The 18,199-nt window shown below is 39.9% G+C and overlaps 1 protein-coding gene across 1 annotated transcript in view; it reads right to left on the bottom strand.

The window, feature by feature from the left end:
• Positions 1-7,049, bottom strand: part of LOC109937345 — a 35,358-nt gene extending 28,309 nt beyond the window's left edge. The window contains exon 1 of the mRNA XM_048598359.1: positions 6,856-7,049. Coding sequence (XP_048454316.1) covers positions 6,856-6,989 — 134 coding nt within the window. The 5' untranslated portion in view covers positions 6,990-7,049. The remainder of the gene's footprint in view (positions 1-6,855) is intronic.
• Between the last annotated feature and the right edge of the window lie 11,150 nt (positions 7,050-18,199).

Below are 18,199 nucleotides of genomic sequence, written 5' to 3'. Positions count from 1 at the left end.
AGAACATCAGAGAAACAAACTCCAGAACATTCCATAGTTTATTCTTCTGCCTTCAAGGAAAACCTATTGTCTATGTTTTTCTTCTAGAAAGCTAATCACTGCAGAAAAATCTCTTTTTTAAAACCTTTTCCTTAAGAGTGCATGTTTATGTATGGTTACATGAGTGTGAGTTGAGAATATTTAGAGGGCTTTGCATATATAATTCTATGTTACCGACTGTATGTTAACCAATTATAGCATCTTTATTGTTCTGTTTTGATATTAAGCATATATGTTTTTTTAAAAATGAAACCTCATTGTTCAAAACCTGATATAGATAAGGTATTTGATTGGTAATCTTGATAACTGGAAAATGTATTCTTATTTTATTCGCAGTCTTGGGACTAGGATGACAGTGCATTCCTCCAGCCTTGGTCATAACTATGCCTGATCTGATTATTCTACATTCCCATATACCCTCTATAATCTTTCATCCCCTTGCTTACCAAGAACCTATCTATATCTGCCTTAAAATAGTCAAAGACTCTGTTTCCACCACCTGTTGAAGAAGAAAGTTTCAAATACTCTCAAACTGCTGTGAAAAAATTCCCAATCTCTGTTCTAAATGGATAATCTCTTATTTTTAGACGGTGACCCCCAGTTCTAGATTCTCCCAGAAGTGGAAACATCTTTTCAATATCCATCACATCAAGACTCCTCAGGATTGATTTTCAATCAAGTTGCCACTTACTCTTCTGAACTCTCGTGGATATAAACCCAGCTTATTCAACCTTTCCTCACAAGATAACACACTTCTTCCAGGTATTAGTCTAGTAAAAGTCTCTAAGCTGCTGCTAACACATGTACATCTTTCATTAAATAATGAGACCAATACTATACACTGTACTCCAAATGCCCGATACAACTGAAACATAACAGCCATCTTTGTATAAAATGCAACTCTGTATCTGAGAGCTTAGCAATCTCTCACTATTTAGATGATATGCTTCTTTTTTAGCGCCAAAATGAACAGCTTCACATTTTCCCACATTTTACTCCATTTGCCAGATCTTTGCCAACTTGCTTAACCTGCCAATTTCTCTTCGTAACTTCCCTGTGTCCTCTTCACAATTTACTTTCACACTTACCAATGGGCCTCACATCATGCATAAGAAGAGCAGGGAGCTCAAGAGCAGAGAATAAGTGAGAAGCCTTGAGATACAGCTTGATCTAATCCATGAGTCGGTGTCTGTCCGTGTCCAAACAGTATTCTGACAACAACATTCCCATGAGGAGTGTTGGCATGCTCCAAGGTGGAGCACTGAAGTGCAGGGCCATACCTTAAGTAGATTGGAGAGGTGCCTGATAATGCGGCAAGGCTGGTACATATCCACTGCCAACATCCGTGGATGGGGGTTTTAGGCAATCACTGTCTATGGACCATGCTCCAAGATGTTGGTGTCCAAATGGAGGCCCAGAGGAGTAAGTGGCGAGCTGGAGTCTTAAGGTAACTAATCTGACTCTGCAGTTTCTATCCAGTGGGTGGGAGAAAAGGAAACTGCAGATAGATATGGTGTAATTAGATCATGATACCTGGGAGCAAAAGTAGCCCATTCAGCTTTGATACTGCTTTGCCGTTCAATGAGATCATGGTTGATCTGATAATCCACAACTCCACTTTCCTGCCTTATCCCTACATCCCATACTTGCCTTATTGATTAAAAATCTGTGTATCTCTACCTTGAATATAGTTAACGACTCAACCGCTACAAGCTCCACAGATTCATTACCCTCTGAGAGAAGAAATTCCTCCTCATCTGAGTTATATGGATGACCCCTTATTCTGAGATTATGCTCTTTAGACTCTCATTAGGGAAAACAACCTCTCCATATCTACTTCGTCAAGTCTCCAAACAATCGTGCATATTTCAGGAATGTCACTTCTCATTCTTCTAAACTCTGATGAGTACATAAAAACATAAGAACTAAGAGCAAAAGTAGGCAATTCAGCTCCTCAAGGCTGCTGGGCCATTTGGTACAATCATGGCTGATCTCAACTCGGCAGGCCCAACCTACACAAATTCTCATAAGACAGCCCCTCCATGCCTGGGATCAACCTTGTGGACCAGCTTTGGATGTGCCTCCAGTGCCAGTATATCTGCAATCTGACTACTGCCTTAAATAGTTTAAGCAAAGTTTCCCTTTTTTGTTAAATACTCCTTTCTCTTTGAAATAAAAACCAACATTCAATTTGCCTTCTCTAGTACCTGTTGAACTTGTATGCTGGCTAATAATGAGTGATAGTGCACACAAATAGATACACAGGGTCAACACGTGATTGCAGAATCGGACTTTTTTCTTTCAAGTTTGAGAATCTCATTACCCCCATTTGTACCTGATTTCCCAGCCAATATCCACGTTTTTTATGAGCTTGCAGATTCTGCCCATTATGTTTCGTCCTAACACCAACTGCATTTCCTGTCCACTGACTTCATCCCTCTCCTAACAACCATTAGAGAATAAACCAAACTATTTGCATCCCTTGGTATCTTATGTGACCATGAGATGAACTTCAAACAACAGATTCAGATCTTTGAGACCACCAATTTCAAATGCCATATTGCCTTTCATCTTCATCTATGGCTCAGCCATGCTGCTGAAATCTTCATTTATGCCTTTGTCATTTCTATACTTGACTATACAAATACTCTTTTTGCTGGCTTTCCATTTGGAAGCCTCCATTAAAAATTGAGATCATCCAAAACTCTTCCGTCCAATTTCATCCCAATGAGACCTCTTGCAGAATCCCATCTTAATCACTCAACAACCAGCAGTCATCAAGACCGTAATTTCTAGAATTCTCCATCAAAAATCATCCTCTCCTTTAGCAATCACTCTGGATTGAGAATGAGTTACTTTTGCTTCAGTTCACTGAGTTCTGAAATGGTTAAGTCCATTGCATGATCTGCAGACTCTGTCACATGCAGGGCGAGTGGTGCTTGAAGTGCTGTGTGGCTGAGAAGTTGACAGGCTTGTGCACTTCTTCTGACAACTCGACTGTGCTTCTGTCGGTTTCCGACAAAGACTCTTGATGTGTTTGGTATCTTCCCAGGTGACCCTTCTCAATTTTGGTTAGCCACAAACCAGACTCTGACGAGTCAGTGGAGTATGTTGGATCTCTGGATGCTTTGAGACATCCCTGAAGTGTTTTTCCTGGGAATCCCTTGCCATGGTTGAACAGTTGCTATGGGAGACTGGTTTCAGGTACACAAAACAACAACTATTTTCAAAATGACTCCACCTTTCTCGCTTCCTTTAAGGTGCTCCTTAAAAACCTACGTCTTTGACCAGACTACTGGTCATCTGTCTGAACAGCTCACATTAAACTCACTATATTAATGCAAGTTGTTTTTAAAGTAGTTTTTCCCTTCAGTTATTTCACTTGGAGGATAAATCCAGAAGGGGCCACAGTCGGGTAACTGCTCAGATGGCATGAGTACTGCTATTAACACTCAGGCTGCGCTGACAAATTGAAGTCTTTGCTGAAGGCAGGCATGGACAATGACATTCATCAAGAGAAGGCTCTCAAGATGCAGAAAGTGGCCCACATTTGAGGTAAAAGGTGTATTTGGGAAGGCACAAAAACAAATTGAGAGACTTTATTTGAAATGCAGACAGGCATGATCAAGGCATTGAAGTGAGTGAACAAAACTCCAAGTACTCATCTACCAGCTCTCTAGGATTACCCACATGACGTGGCAAATCAGCAGAATTTACCTTGGTCTAGGCAAGAACCGGAGTGGAAGGAAATCACCTGAATCCCGAGGGACTGTCCCAGAAAAAGAATGCCCAAAGTTTACAGAATCCTACATGCGCATGTCAGAAGGCTTACCTCAGAGATACTGACTGAGCCATGTTAACTGTTATGGGCAACAATACTGACTGGAGTGGCTTCTTCCCTTCTCATGAAGGTCAGCTGTCATTGGCTTAGACAACAGGATCCACCCAGTCCATCTCAAAGTATACCGCAGAAATCTGCCCATATGATAGAAGCCTTGCTATCCTTGGAAACACCTTAATCACTTCCCACTGGTGGACTAAATCATTACATCTTTTTACCAGCTGATCACCTACTTTACAAAAGGATTGTGGTTGAGTGTTCACGTGAATTCCATTTACAGAGAAACGGATTTTAAATGTAAGTTCAGTGAACAAATAGAAATCTTTTAGGAAAGGACACTTCCATTGGTCTTGAAGAGATAAAGATTCAATTGAGGTAGCATTCAGAATGACATTAGCAGGAATCTTGTTGAATTCTTCTCATCCCGAATGTTGATCACAGCAAACAAGCTATGGAACCCTCTGCTCGCCCAGGGTCAATACATCAAGTGCCTATTTAAGGGCCTCAACTAACCAGAAAGCCACCTGTAGGTCTTCCCACTCTGGAATTAATCAGGGTGAAGGCAGGTAGGTGATTGGGCCACACCAGCCAGTCTCCTCTTGACTAAAGACCATCAAACTTGCAGGGAGGTTACTAGGTGCTACCATTGTTTCAAATAATGCAAAAAACAAAGTGTCTACTGGTCTTATCAGTTAATGCAGAAGTTACTAGCACAGGACTCTGAACACCCTGAAGATAAATACTATACAAGATCAGGAACAAAACATATCAATAAGGTTCAAACTCCAATAATTCATTCGTCATTGGTTCCTACATCACATTTACACAACAGCACTTTCATCAACAGTGGCTTGATGTAAGCACCAATACCATAATATCAACGAGACAGCACTGCACTCTCTGAGGGTGCTCAAACCCAGCAAATAAAATGGTGTAAAGCAGCACCTGTGCATGTAACAGCACTGAGGTAAAGAGTAAATAATGACTCTCGCCATTCAAGTCAACATTTCTGATCTCCACATAAGCGATGCAGCATCCCGATAACTAAACTGTATCAATTTTCTTTGCTATTGAGGACTGAAAGTCAGAAATGAACTTTTGAGCATCACTGTCAAGCAACTGGGTACTGGAAGCTTTGGACATTAAAGAACATAAGACATAGGAGCAAAAATAAGCCTTTCAGCCAACTGAATCTGCTCTGCCATTCAATGAGACCATGACTGATCTAATAATCCTCAAAATATATAGATAATATATTGTATTTTGGAAACAGTTATATAATCAAAACACAATGCAAATGCTTTCATTAAAACAAATCTCATCATTAAATCACATCTGAGTAACGGAGTCAACTTTCGTTGCGTTTTTAACTGATACAACCTGACCGGAAAAAAAAAACAGACAAAGAGCAATTCCACCTGGCAACCTACATCACTGACACCAACTGGCTTTAGCAACTCATGCTTCAAATCATAAAACCTGGCAGACATAATCCTCGATAGATGAGATAACAAGGTGTAGAACTGGATGAACACAACAGGCCAAGCAACATCAGAGGAGCAGGAAGGCTGACATTTCAGGCCTAGACCTTTTCTGAAGCAGGGTCTAGGCCCAAAGCATCAGTGTTCCTGCTTCTCTGATGCTGCTTGGCTTGCTGTGTTCATCCAGCTCTACAGCTTGTTATCTTAGACTTTCCAGCATCTGCAGTTCCTACTATCTCTGAGACATAATCCTCGTTTTCTAGGACTGATCTCAAAAATACTGTGTCAACTGTAAAACACATTGAAATGGTCTTGAAAGGTGAATGCAAGTCATTTTTTTTTCTCTCCAGTAAGTAACATTGGATGCATAACATCTCTGTCCATGGTCAGGTAACTTCAAATAATAGGATGATAGCATGTTATCTAATTTCCATCATTCACAACCTAACAACAATGGATAGGAGTTATTCTGTTATGTTCCTTGAACACGTACCTAACATTGTCCTCATTCTGATGCCCACTTTATGTACGCGGTCATGCAATGTACTTTTGCAAATACGTTTTTTGAAAAAAAAATTCTTGGTATTCACTGTTGTTAGGGTCCTAGAGGAACAGAAGGTGTCTAAATTTCCAGTTTTTCCTCCATCCAGGGAAGTAATTAACTTTTTAGCAATTCACCACAGCGATATAGCTAAGATGCAGACCTCCACAAGGGTCGGTCGCCACAAACCTACAACCAGAGTACAACCGGTCATTCAAATAGGCCGATATGTTATTTATATTAAGGATAGTTTTCCGAATTCAAATCACATAATAACTACTTTTCGAAGTTGCAAGAACCGCATTCTGCAAACAGTGGCTGGAGGAAACACTGATGCTGTTTCTATCTTATATTGTGCTGGAGAACAAGGAGAAACAAGATCAAATGTACAGTATCCAGTGGCTGTTATTCTGAGTGTGGAGACTCGCCTAGTGTTGGTACGCAACTGAAAATATGTGGAGACTGGGATAAAAATTTCGTAACACGCACTACACTCAGGCCCAAGATCGGTCAGATTGATAAAATTATTCTCGTTATTGTGATAGTCTGGACGATCGATGTGACACTCCCGGGCAGTATGTTCCAACGTTAGCTTTCATGGGTTTTAGGTTATTCTGCCCTAAGCTCTCGGCCCTTTGGTTTGTACTCTTCAACAGTTCTATTTTAGCGGGGTAACGTTGGCTCTGTACCTTTCGTGCACCAAGGTGGACAAAATCACTTACTTTCGAAATGAGAGGGTGGGAAAAATACATTTCAGGTACAGGCAAGCAATGTATTGTGACAGTATTTGTAGCATGCTAAAAACATAATCGACCCACCACTGTTCTTTACACACCCACTGTCATATAATTATTTATGAGACAATAACAGCACTGGTTCCACAGTTCACCAATTCTCGATTTTCAGACAGCGCTACCCAATAATGAAACGAAACTAAAGCCCAGACTACATACTTCAACCTCTCATTGTTCATCCTCTGAAGCTGCTTATTCCGCTCCAGCACGTCCAGGATCGCACTCACTTCCTCGTTGCTCAGAAAACTCAGATCCACCGTGTGTTTTGACGCGGGGGTCTTTCGGTAAAACATTGCTACTGGGCTGCCTGCTGTGGGGAAAGGGCCGTGAGCGCCGCTGCTTCAGGCCGTTCACTCTCACTGCAAGACCACACCTTCACAGCGCTGTCACCCCTAGCTCTAACCAATCACAATGTTGAAGCTACAAAAACAAAGTTGCTGGAAAAGCTCAGCAGGTCTGGCAGCATCTGTGGAGGAGAAAACAGAGTTAACGTTTCGGGTCCGGTGACCCTTCCTCAGAAAGTTGAAGCTCGCAGGCAGCCGCCAATCAGCTGAGAGGGAGAGACCAGGAGCTCCATTCACCTTGACCAAGGAGCAACTCTCAAATGTGAAATCCTCGTTGTGTGGATAGAGAAAACAAGCAAGTTCGGCTACGGAGTGGCTGCGAACTAAAACGAGGAAACGCACCTTATTCTATTCCTTTCTGATTGCAGATGCACATGCAACGGTAGTGCAATTACTACTCAAAATCCCTAGAACCGCACAGCATTTCACACCACAGAAAGTCAACAGACTTGTATTTCTGAAGCAGGGTCCCGACCCGAAACGTCAGCTTTCCTGCTCCTCTGATGCTGCCTGGCCTGCTGTGTTCATCCAGCTCCACACTGTTATCTCAAACTCCAGCGACGGCAGTTCTTACTATCTCTGAGACTTGTATCACTGTTTGTTTCAATTGTACCAACTTTCACCTGACTCCCTCTTCAGCCTATCAAGATAGACTTTTACTCCTTTCTTCCTCAAGTATTAATTAATCGACATTGTCTACTTTTCTAACATTTTTCCAAAATGTAAAGATTGGATATATTAACGATTATCTTCCATTTAAGGATCCTAGTTTTGAATTTTCACTTAAATGTTTATTAAAAAACGCGCGTCTGACATCACTATGTTCAACTCCAAGTTGCTTACGATTTAAAAATCGTTACTTCAGTGTTTGTTTTTGCTTCGTTTCATTGAGAGCTTTTAGCGTAATCAGAATCTTAAGATGAAACGGATAAATACGACTCACATTTACTAGCTTTAACTAAACATATAGTTAGACATAGTGCATTGAGATATCTGTGCTTTTTGGGAGGAGTACTTTGTGACAAGTAGACATTTATATTGTAAGTTGGCAAATATGTAACTAGAAACCTTTACAATCACCATTGTACATATTTGATATGTATTACATATTATTTGCACAACTGCTTTGCTTTCTTCTGTGTAAATAAGGAGGAACAATAAATGACTTTTGGTTCCAACCTATTTTTACCTAAAAATATTTGTTCCCACGCTCTCCATTTCTCTCCTTAAAAACTTTCTCAACTTTGATGTTAAACTCACCACTCTGAGCCCACCTAGTGATGGCTTGGCATCTGTTCATAGGAGATGTTTCAGGCAGGAATATTGCCTACAGTATCTCTACAGTGCATTTCTGATAAAATTCTGATAATCTGTAATTTCAGTATGCTTTGCCCCCTCCAAAAAGAAATCAATTTCCAATTAGGGATTTTCTCTTCAGATAACTAAAAACCCACATTTCTAATCTGGAGACTGGACTTGCAATTTGTATCATTAGTGCTTCTTGATTAGCATTTTCTAGAAATGATTGACACCTAAAAACCTTGAGAAAAATTCCATTCCATACTGTGTTAATAAATAGCAGCTGAAACAACTCAAATTGTTTAGACACACATGCATACGTGTTGAGATATACACTAGACTTTGGTATGCTTTTCTAAATCGTTTTACAGGAGAAGGCTGAACACACCGCAGAGAGAAATTAGTCTAATGGCAGAATTTACAGCTTTTGGAGCAGATTCAGGAACCTAATGACCTACTCCTGCTCTTATATACTTATGTTTGTTTATTTTGAATCAGCTTGATGCTTAAAATCCTGAGAATCAGGAAAACATGACATACGGAGCAAGGGAAGCTTAATTTCAACCCGAAACAGGGCAAATTCCCTGCTTAAAAACCAAAAGAACTGCAGATGCTGCAAATCAGTTCTGAGGAAAGGTCACTTGATCTGAAACGTTAACTCTGATTTCTCTCCATAGATGCTGCCTGACCTGCTGAGCTTTTCCAGCAATTTCTGTTTTTGTTTCAAATTCCCTGTTTGTTCCTCCTTGTTCCTCTTTGTAAATAAATGTTGAGTTCTGTTAATTCTGGGCAATGGAATTTCTTTCCATTTTAGAGACCCTATATCATCATCAAGAACTCCAAGATTAATTATACCACGCCCTGATGCAAAGTAGAACTCCAACTCCCTCCTTCAACAAGACAGCTCCAGGGTCAGAAAAAAACATTCATCTCATGCACCATTTATTTCAACCCTGTATTTCCTACACAGGCAGTTCTGCTATAACGCATGTTTTGTTAATGTGAATTGGCTGTAACGCAATTGATGAATAGTAGATGCTGTTTGGATAACATGAACTTTCTGCTGTACAGGTATAGTGATTTTCTATAGCCATTTCCCTATAACGCCATTTTTGATGGCAATTTTCTGTCACGTGATTTTCTAAAGCGTGAGGTCACACAAGACCATAACTAATGCATTATAAGAGAACTACCTGTACCAACTGTCCTGTGATATTTCTGATTTAGATAATCAATTGGTGGCAACCTAATTAAAGTTTTGCATTAAAATCCCATACCCACCAGAAACAACAACGACACTGCCCTAACATATCTTCCATAGATGAATTCTGACCAGCAGATAAAGGGTAGACTAGATTTCCATCCATGGTGCAGAAACAAAAGACTGCCCATTTTCACTCCCTCTTGAAAAGGACTCAACACTAGAAACATTTATCAGCATCAGCTGAGCTAGCAATGTGTCAACATCATTTTGGGGCTGTGTGCACATTATTTTCACAGAAGCATCATGATAACACCAAGCTTTTTTCAGTTTGCTTAGGAGGTTTTCAAAATGATGTAACTATTATCAGAAGCAAGCAGCATCTCACTAGCAACCATCAGACACTCCTGGCAATGAACATCAGCTCAGATAGATCCACCTTGCGTGAGTCAAACAGACAGGATTGGCAGACCTTACTTGAAAAATGCAGTTTATGTAAGGAGGGGTAAGTGGTGGTAGCTTCACAAGAGTAGTGACAAACTAAATGTATGGCTCACCAAGATATTCCTACACTCCACAAGAATAAACTTGAACTCATTGAAGCTCTTTTGTATGCATCCTAACTAACTATCATCTATGGTCTCCGAAAATGAGACCACGTTTCAAATTCTGAGTGGAGTTTTGGTTTTCTTACTTAAGGAAGGATGTAAATGCATTAATGGCTGTTCAGAGGAGGTTAATCGATAGACAGCTGGAATGAGCAGGTTGTGTTGTGAGAACAGGAAGGACAGACTGGGCTTGTTTTCACTGGAGGTTAGAAAAGTGAAGTGACTTGATTTTGTGGCAATGCTCTTTCACTTTGATATGACTTTTCAGACAGTAGGATGTGTCAAGTTTTTCTAATTATGAATAAAACAATATCACTGTCACCAAAAAGAGTCACTTTGAATCATGTTCGGAACTTGAGAGTGAAGAGGTTATAAAGGTTAATTCACTGACAACCCTGTCCGATAGAATCAAGAAAGCTTCTAAATGGCATGTTAGAGTGCTGCTCTGACATCTGTGCAAGTATTGGAAAACCTTCAGGCAAGGGCAGGATTAGTAATAACTTTGTCATCGCTCGCAGGGAAGTCAATGAGATACGGGTGCTAAGTACTGATGTAGTGCCCCTTATGAACATAGACCTTGACTCTTCACACATTAATAGTGGATTTATTCATTCAAGCTGTTAGGTACCTTTGTTGATCAGTGATGTCAATTATAGAGTCATAGAGATGTACTGCACAGAAACAAACCTTTCAGTTCAACTCGTCCATGCCAACCAGATTTCCTAAATAAATCTAGTCCCATTTGCCAGTATTTGGCCCATATCCCTCTAAACCTTTCCTATTCATTTACCCATCCAGATGCCTTTTAAATGTTGTAATTGTACCAGCCTCCACCACTTCCTCTGGCAGCTCATTCCATACATGCACCACGCTCTGCATGAAAAAGTTGCCCTTTGGGTCCCTTTTAAATCTTTCTCCTCTCACCTTAAACCTATGCCCTCTAGTTTTGGACTCCCCTACCGTGGGGAAAAAAACCTTCTATATTTAACCTTTCCATGCCCCTCTTGAATTTATAACTTCTATAAGGTCATTTCTCAGCCTCTGATATTCCAGGGAAAATAGCCCCAGCCTATTTAGCCTCTCCCTACAGCTCAAACCCTCCAACCCTAGCAACATCCTTGTGAAACGTTTCTGTTTCACAAGTTTCACAACATCCTTCCTGTAGCAGGGAGACCAGTATTCCAAAAGTGGTCCAACCGACGTCCTGTACAGCTGCAACATGACCTCCCAAATCCTATACTCAATGCACTGGCCAATAAAGCCAAGCATACCAAACGCCTTCTTCACTATCCTATCTATCTGCGACTCCACTTTCAAGTAACTATGAACCTACACTCTAAGGTCTCTTTATTCAGCAACACTTCCCAGGACCTTACCATTAAGTGACTAAGTCCTGCCCTGATTTGCCTGTTGCAAAGAAGTGTGAATGGCCTACATTTATGGTAGTAGACTTTAACTTGTGAAATACTGCAATCCATGTGTAACTGTAGCATTCTTTTATGATCTGAAGTAGATATTTGTGTCTTTTACCCATTTAACTTTAATTACAAAAGATGGATATGATTAGTGTCAGGAAGGGTATAATTGAAATTATAAGCTGCTTTAGTCCACATTAAGGTGAAATGTGCAGAATAGGCATGAACGGAGCAATGTAGTTCAATTGAGATAAAATAAAGTGTGCCAATACTCTCCATCAGTGATCACATTAATAAAGAGACCAGGAGGAGCATGTAGCAAGTCAGCATCAAGGTGAAACAGACTGGGAGAACAAACCTGTGTGAGAACAGCAGTGGCAGAAAGTGATAAAAACCAATGGGAGAGAACCACTTCAAAATTATGTCTGTCAGAGCTGAAACGTGATGTCACAGGAAAAAGTAGGTGATTGATGGTTATTTCTTCTGTCTCTCTTTTGATTGGCCAAGTGGTTATTGTAGCTGAAGTTAGGAAACTCACTTAAAATATTTAACATAAAAATAAATAATTAAATAGAATAGAGATGGCTGGGTAGGCGATGCTTTGCAGCTGTAGTATGTGGGAGCTGGTGGATGCCAGTGCAATCCATGGTGACCACATCTGCAGTAAGTGTTAGCTGTGAAGAACTTTGGCTCAGAGTTGTTGAGCTGGAGTCCAAGATGTGGAAACTACACCATAATCAGGCAGGGGACAAGTTACCACGATAACTTGTTTCAGGAGGCAGTCACACCCCTTAGATTAATGATACCAAATCTGGTCAGTGGTCAGGGATAGGTGGGTATGACTGTGAGTAAGGCAGGTATGGGGATCTAGAACGAAGAGCCTTAGTTAGGTAAAGGGTTCTTGCTCCCAGTGTGAACCAAGACATAGAGTGCAGGCTGGATGAATGAACTGTCCAAACAACAAAGGTGCAGAGTACCATTCTAATGGGCTGAGGAAACAGAAATTCAGTAGCAATTGGGAATAGCATAATTAGTGGATTGGATACTGTCCTCTGCAGCATAGACAGAGAATTTTGAAAGCTGTGTTGCCTACCTGGTACCAAGGTTCAGGATATTTCTTTCGGACTGGAGAAAAAGCTTGGAGTGGGAAAGGCAAGAGCCAGTTGTTGTAGTGCATGTGTATCGATGACATGGTTAAGACTAGGAAACAAGTTCTTCTGAGGAATTATGAGCAGTTCAAGGCTAAATTTCAAAGCAGAACCGCATAGATAATAATCTCAGAGATTACTATCTGAGCCAGCCATAAATTGATGTACAATAAACAGGGTTACAGAGGTAAATGTGTGGCTCAAAAGTTTGTGTATGAAAAAAATGGGTTCCAAAGAGGCACTGACACCAGTATTGGGGAAAGAAGGAGCTGTTCCATTGGGACAGGCATCATTTGAACTATAAAAGAATTTGCTGGTGAAACTCAGCAGGTGGCAGCATCTGCAGGAAGAGAGCACAGTTAATGTTTTGAGTCCAGTGATTCTTCATTGGTTCATGAAACGTCAACTCTGTTTTCTTCCCACATATGATGCCAGACCTGCTGAATTTCATCAGTAATTTCCGTGTTTGTTGCAGATCTCCTGTATTCGCAGCTCTTTGTTTTATTTCATTTGAAGCATGCTGGGACCAGTGATCTGGAGAATCATATTAGGAGAGTTGCAGATATGGAGACAGGGATTCCAAAAAAGTGCAGTACAGAGGGATCTGGGTGTTCTTGTGCACAACCACACAATTTAGCATGCAGTTGCAGCAAGTAATTAAGAAGGCAAATGAAATGTTTTCCATTATTGTTAAAGAGTTGGAGTTTAAAAATAGGGAAGTCTTGTTACAACTGTACAGGGTGTTGGCGAGGTAGCACCGTGTATTTAAAAAAATATATATACTGGCATTGGAGGCTGTTCAAGGAGATTCACTAGACTAATCCCTGCTGAAGGTTGAAGGGATTGATTTATCAAGAACGCCTAAACAGGTTAGGCCTGTATTCATTGGAGTTTAGAAGAATGAGGGGTGATCATACTGAAACATGCAAGATTCTGAGGGAGCTTGACAGAATAGATGTTGAGAAGATATTTCCACTAACGGGGGAATCTTGAACAAGAGGACTTTGTTACAGAATAAGTGGACGTTCTTTTAAAACTGAATTGTGAGAGAATTTCATTTCCCAGAAGGTAGTGAATGTCTGGAATTCTCTATCCCAGAAAGTTGTGGAGGCTGGCCTACTGAAAGCATTGAAAAAGGAGGTAGATAGATTTTTGAAATATCGAAGAGTTCAAGGCTGCCAGGAGCAGGCAGGTGGGACGTGTCAACCATGATCATATAGACTGAGGCAGGCTTGCAGGGCTGAGTGTACTGCTCCTGCTTCATTTTCTTATGCTGTGTTCTTATGTTCTTAACTGGAAGAGAATAATCATCCTTGACCTTATCCCACAGTCCAATGTGGAAACACACTCTCCCTGTGAGTTCCTGTGCTTTGCAACCTTTAGCTCCATACTTTTATGTGTAATAGTCAATCTTCAGAATCTCAACTGTCATGTTGAATTTTAACAACTCACTGTCCCAAAAATGTTTACCCGTTGTCTATCCATTTGATCACAGACCAACACAGATCAAAAGTTTTTCTTTGATATAACAATGAGATATATTTTCTCAATACCCAAGAACATTTTTAAATTATTTCTTTCTTCATTTCTGGGAAAAGCAATATCTGATTAGCAAGCAGCTATCCTATTTTTTAAAACTTGTGAGCATGCATTTTTACTTTAAAGCTTTCAGTACTAAATGTAACAATTTTCCCCAAGTCTATGGTATGTATTTATCACAGTGAATCATTGCCTTAGTAATGTACTGAGTGTCAGTTTAGATTGTGTGCTCTATTCTTGATGTGATTTGAATTAACAAGTGAGCAACTACATTTAGGCAGCACATGCCTGCAGAGCTGACCATCCATGACTGCACCTAATTCTCTTTTATTCCAAGCATCACTGTTTCACCGGTTCCGATTTCATCAGGCTAATTGAGAATTCTGTAGCTCCCTCTAATCTCCAAATTGTTGCTGTCTCTTTCTGGCTTTGATTTTGATCTACAGTACCCAAGCTAAGGTGGAAATTTGACTTTGAGATGGACACTGGCAGTGCCCAACGGTGATGAACAATGATGACTTCACTCTTCTGGTTGTGTTGTCAGTGTCGCAAATGAAATTGAACCATCTAATTTTCACTAGCCACCTTGACTGACAGTGAATATGAAATGTTTGCAGTTTCTATGTTTTGTTTAGCAGTGCCCACGTGTTAAGTAAATATAAAATTATAGGGAGGAAACAGATCTGACAAATTTCTGCTTTGGTGGGGGTTCTTATTTCCCAAGCAGGCTCTTACTCAATTTTCCTTATTCTGACAGATGCACTGCACTCATTTGGTGATAGTTTGTCACCTGTCCAAAATCTCTCAAAGGTGGCTGTCTCATGTCGAAATCCTCCAACGCACCTCTGAGAAAGTTCAAATTTTGATTGAATCAGGGCACAGAATTTGCATTATCCATATCTATTGAGGACTGCTGTCAGAGATGTAGTCTAGGACTCAGTCCATTGAATAGTAGAACAAAACTGGAGCTCCAGGAAGCATCTCTGACATAAGACCATAAGACATAGGAGCACAAATTAGGCCATTCGGCCCATCAAGTCTGCTCTGCCATTCAATCATGGCTGATAAGTTCCTCAACCCCATTCTCTTGCTTTCTCTCCATAACCCTTGATAATCAAGAACCTATCTATCTCAATCTTAAATGTACTCAATGACTTGGCCTCCACAGCCGTCTGTGACAGTGAATTCCATAGATTCACCATTCTCTGGCTGATGAAATTTCTCCTTATCTCCCTTCTAAAAGGTCTTCCCTTTACTCTAAGGCTGTGCCCTCGGGTCCTAGACTCTCTTACCAATGGAAGCATCTTCCCAACATCCACTTTGTCCAGGCCATTCAGTATTCTGAAAGTTTCAATTAGATCCCCCCTCATCCTTCTAAACTCCAATGAGTATAGTCCCAGAGTCCTCAAACATTCCTCATACGTTAAGCTTTCTATTCCTGGGACCATTCTTGTGTACCTCCTCTGAACCCGCTCCAGGGCCGGTACATCCTTCCTGAGATATGGGGCCCAAAACTGCACTTACCACAGATCTAATGTAGAATCTTTAACACTTGTAGTTCTCCAGTTAGACCTACATTCCTGAATTTAGATCTTAAGTTAGCCTTGGGAATATACCAGGAACATCAGCACTCATGTGGCATTTGTATTAACCATATCAAAGGCTGACTTGAGTTCTACAAATACCACAGCCAGGAGGCAGTGCAATTAGTGCTAAATATGAGACAATAAATGGATAATGAAAATGCAATATTTGATCCTGAGACCCATATTAATATGCAACAACAGAAATGATCTGTTTAAATAAACATACTTCTGGACTCAAATGTACAACACCTAAATTCTCTAGTGTGTCACATCAAGCCTAACTTTGGATTTGGATCTGGAATTGCACCAGTGGAGACGAAGGAAGGACCCATTATCTCACTCTACATAAAATAAATCTTACAAAAAGCATGTGACAGTCAAATACTAAAAACTTTCTTTTCAGATACAGCATGTATCTTTTCACATGCCTACTTGTTCAGCTTCAGCCATTCTCTATAGAAAATCTAAGCAAGCATCAATGGACACCATACTCTGTGCCTTTTTTCTGACATTGATAAATATTTGAATCTAAAGCAGATCAAAAATAAATCTGCATGTTTGGTGTTGCACCATCTGGCATTGGATGTTTGGAAGTTCTCTTTACCAGAATGGAACTCTTTCAGTTTCACTTTGTGTAATTGAATATACATTAATAATATGGTATTGGATAGTTTGGATATAATTACTTTGTGGGTTCATCTCCTCTATCTCAGGAAACATTATAAATCTTTTGTTTTCTTACTGAGAGAATGAAGGAGTCTTTTGGATAATGCTGAGTTGAGGCCAGTCTGCCACTAAATAAATGATGGAATATGTAAGTGTAATATGTAATATGTATGAACACAAATAACTTATAAATTTGCAGTGTTGCAACCAGGTCGTGGTATTTTCAAACTTTTTCAATACTTACTTGACTACACATGGCAATAGTCAAATGAAAATAGTGTACAGAATAAAAACTTCACATTCTAACAAAAGTCTTAACTAAGTTGACAGACTGAGACACTGGATAATCTATGATTCAATTAATAACACTAGACAGTAACATATTACAGTTGCTGAGTCCTATTCAGTTCTAACACCTCTGTAGGAAATCAATGGATAATGCCAATGGAAGGTCAATTGCTTTTTTACAATTTAACCAGTTGCAGCCTGACATCACACTGCTCTGATTTACTCTTCTATTGATCTTGCGTATGTTATTGAGATCTATATAAAAGAAGACATTAGCCCTAAAGTATTTCTGCTTTGGTGGGGTTTCTTATTTCCCGTGCAGGCCCTTATTCAATTTTCCTTACTCTGACATTTATTTATTTATAAGCATTCTTTTATAAACACTCTTATTTATATTTTATTTATAAACATTCTTCTATGTTTAATTCAAAATGTGCTTTTTCAAAATAAAGACTGCCACTGAAAAGAAACATTGGTGTAAATTGAGCAACTGTCAGCAAAGTACTGGAGGAAAGACTGTTGCATTTGTACAGTCAGGGTGACTTCAAACAGGGAGAGGCTTGACAAGCAGGGAAAACAAATGGGCTGTGTATCTCACCCTTTCAACAGAAAACCACCTCTTCTAGGTACATCTGTATTACCCTCCAAGAATATAGAAATAAAAAGATTTAAAACTGACTGCCACTATAGCCTGTGTGCTTTTGGCTGGAAATCCTAGTCTGTTGACTGAAGTGCTGTGAAAATCACAGTTTTGAGGACAGCTGTTTAAACAGATTCACAGAATTGTTATAGCACAGGAGGAGGCCATTTGGCCTGTTGTACCTGTTCTGTTCCTTAGTGCCTATCTCCTCCTTTTTTCCCATATTCGTGCACAACCCTCCACCGCAGATAGAACAAAAGTGAAAAACTCTCATTCTGAGCACTGCCAGCCAGGTCAAAAAGAATCAAGACAAATATAACTTCAATTAACCTACAAAACTGAGAATCTCAAGATTGACAGCTCATCAACACTTTGGCTGCAACATCTTTGTATTTGCTCTTCACATTAATTGAGAGAATGATCCATATATTACTTTTATCTTTTTGGGTTCACCTCTTATTTCTCATGTTTGTGTAGATGCATTGAATTATTATTTTGTATCATGTTGAACTGTTAATAAACTTACTCCTTACTAATTCTTGGAGCCTGGTTAAATTGGCTCTTTTTAAAACAAGTTGGATGTGAAAGGCCTTCTTAAATTAAACTTGTTTTGACCAATCGAGGAGGTGGGCAAATAACCAAGGGAATCCTGTTCACTCCTTCTTGATTTTTGTAATGTGTCTAGCACTGCAAAAAATTGGGGAATTTCACTAGGGTCTAGTCATAGTCCAGTCATGTAGTGTACTGCAACTTAACGACTCCACTTTGA

The sequence above is a fragment of the Rhincodon typus genome, chromosome 6 (assembly GCF_021869965.1).
Source record: "Rhincodon typus isolate 14 chromosome 6, sRhiTyp1.1, whole genome shotgun sequence".
Taxonomy (NCBI): Eukaryota; Metazoa; Chordata; class Chondrichthyes; order Orectolobiformes; family Rhincodontidae; genus Rhincodon; species Rhincodon typus.
The sequence above is the reverse complement of the archived record's forward strand: the minus strand, read 5'-3'. Positions and strand labels throughout refer to the sequence as shown.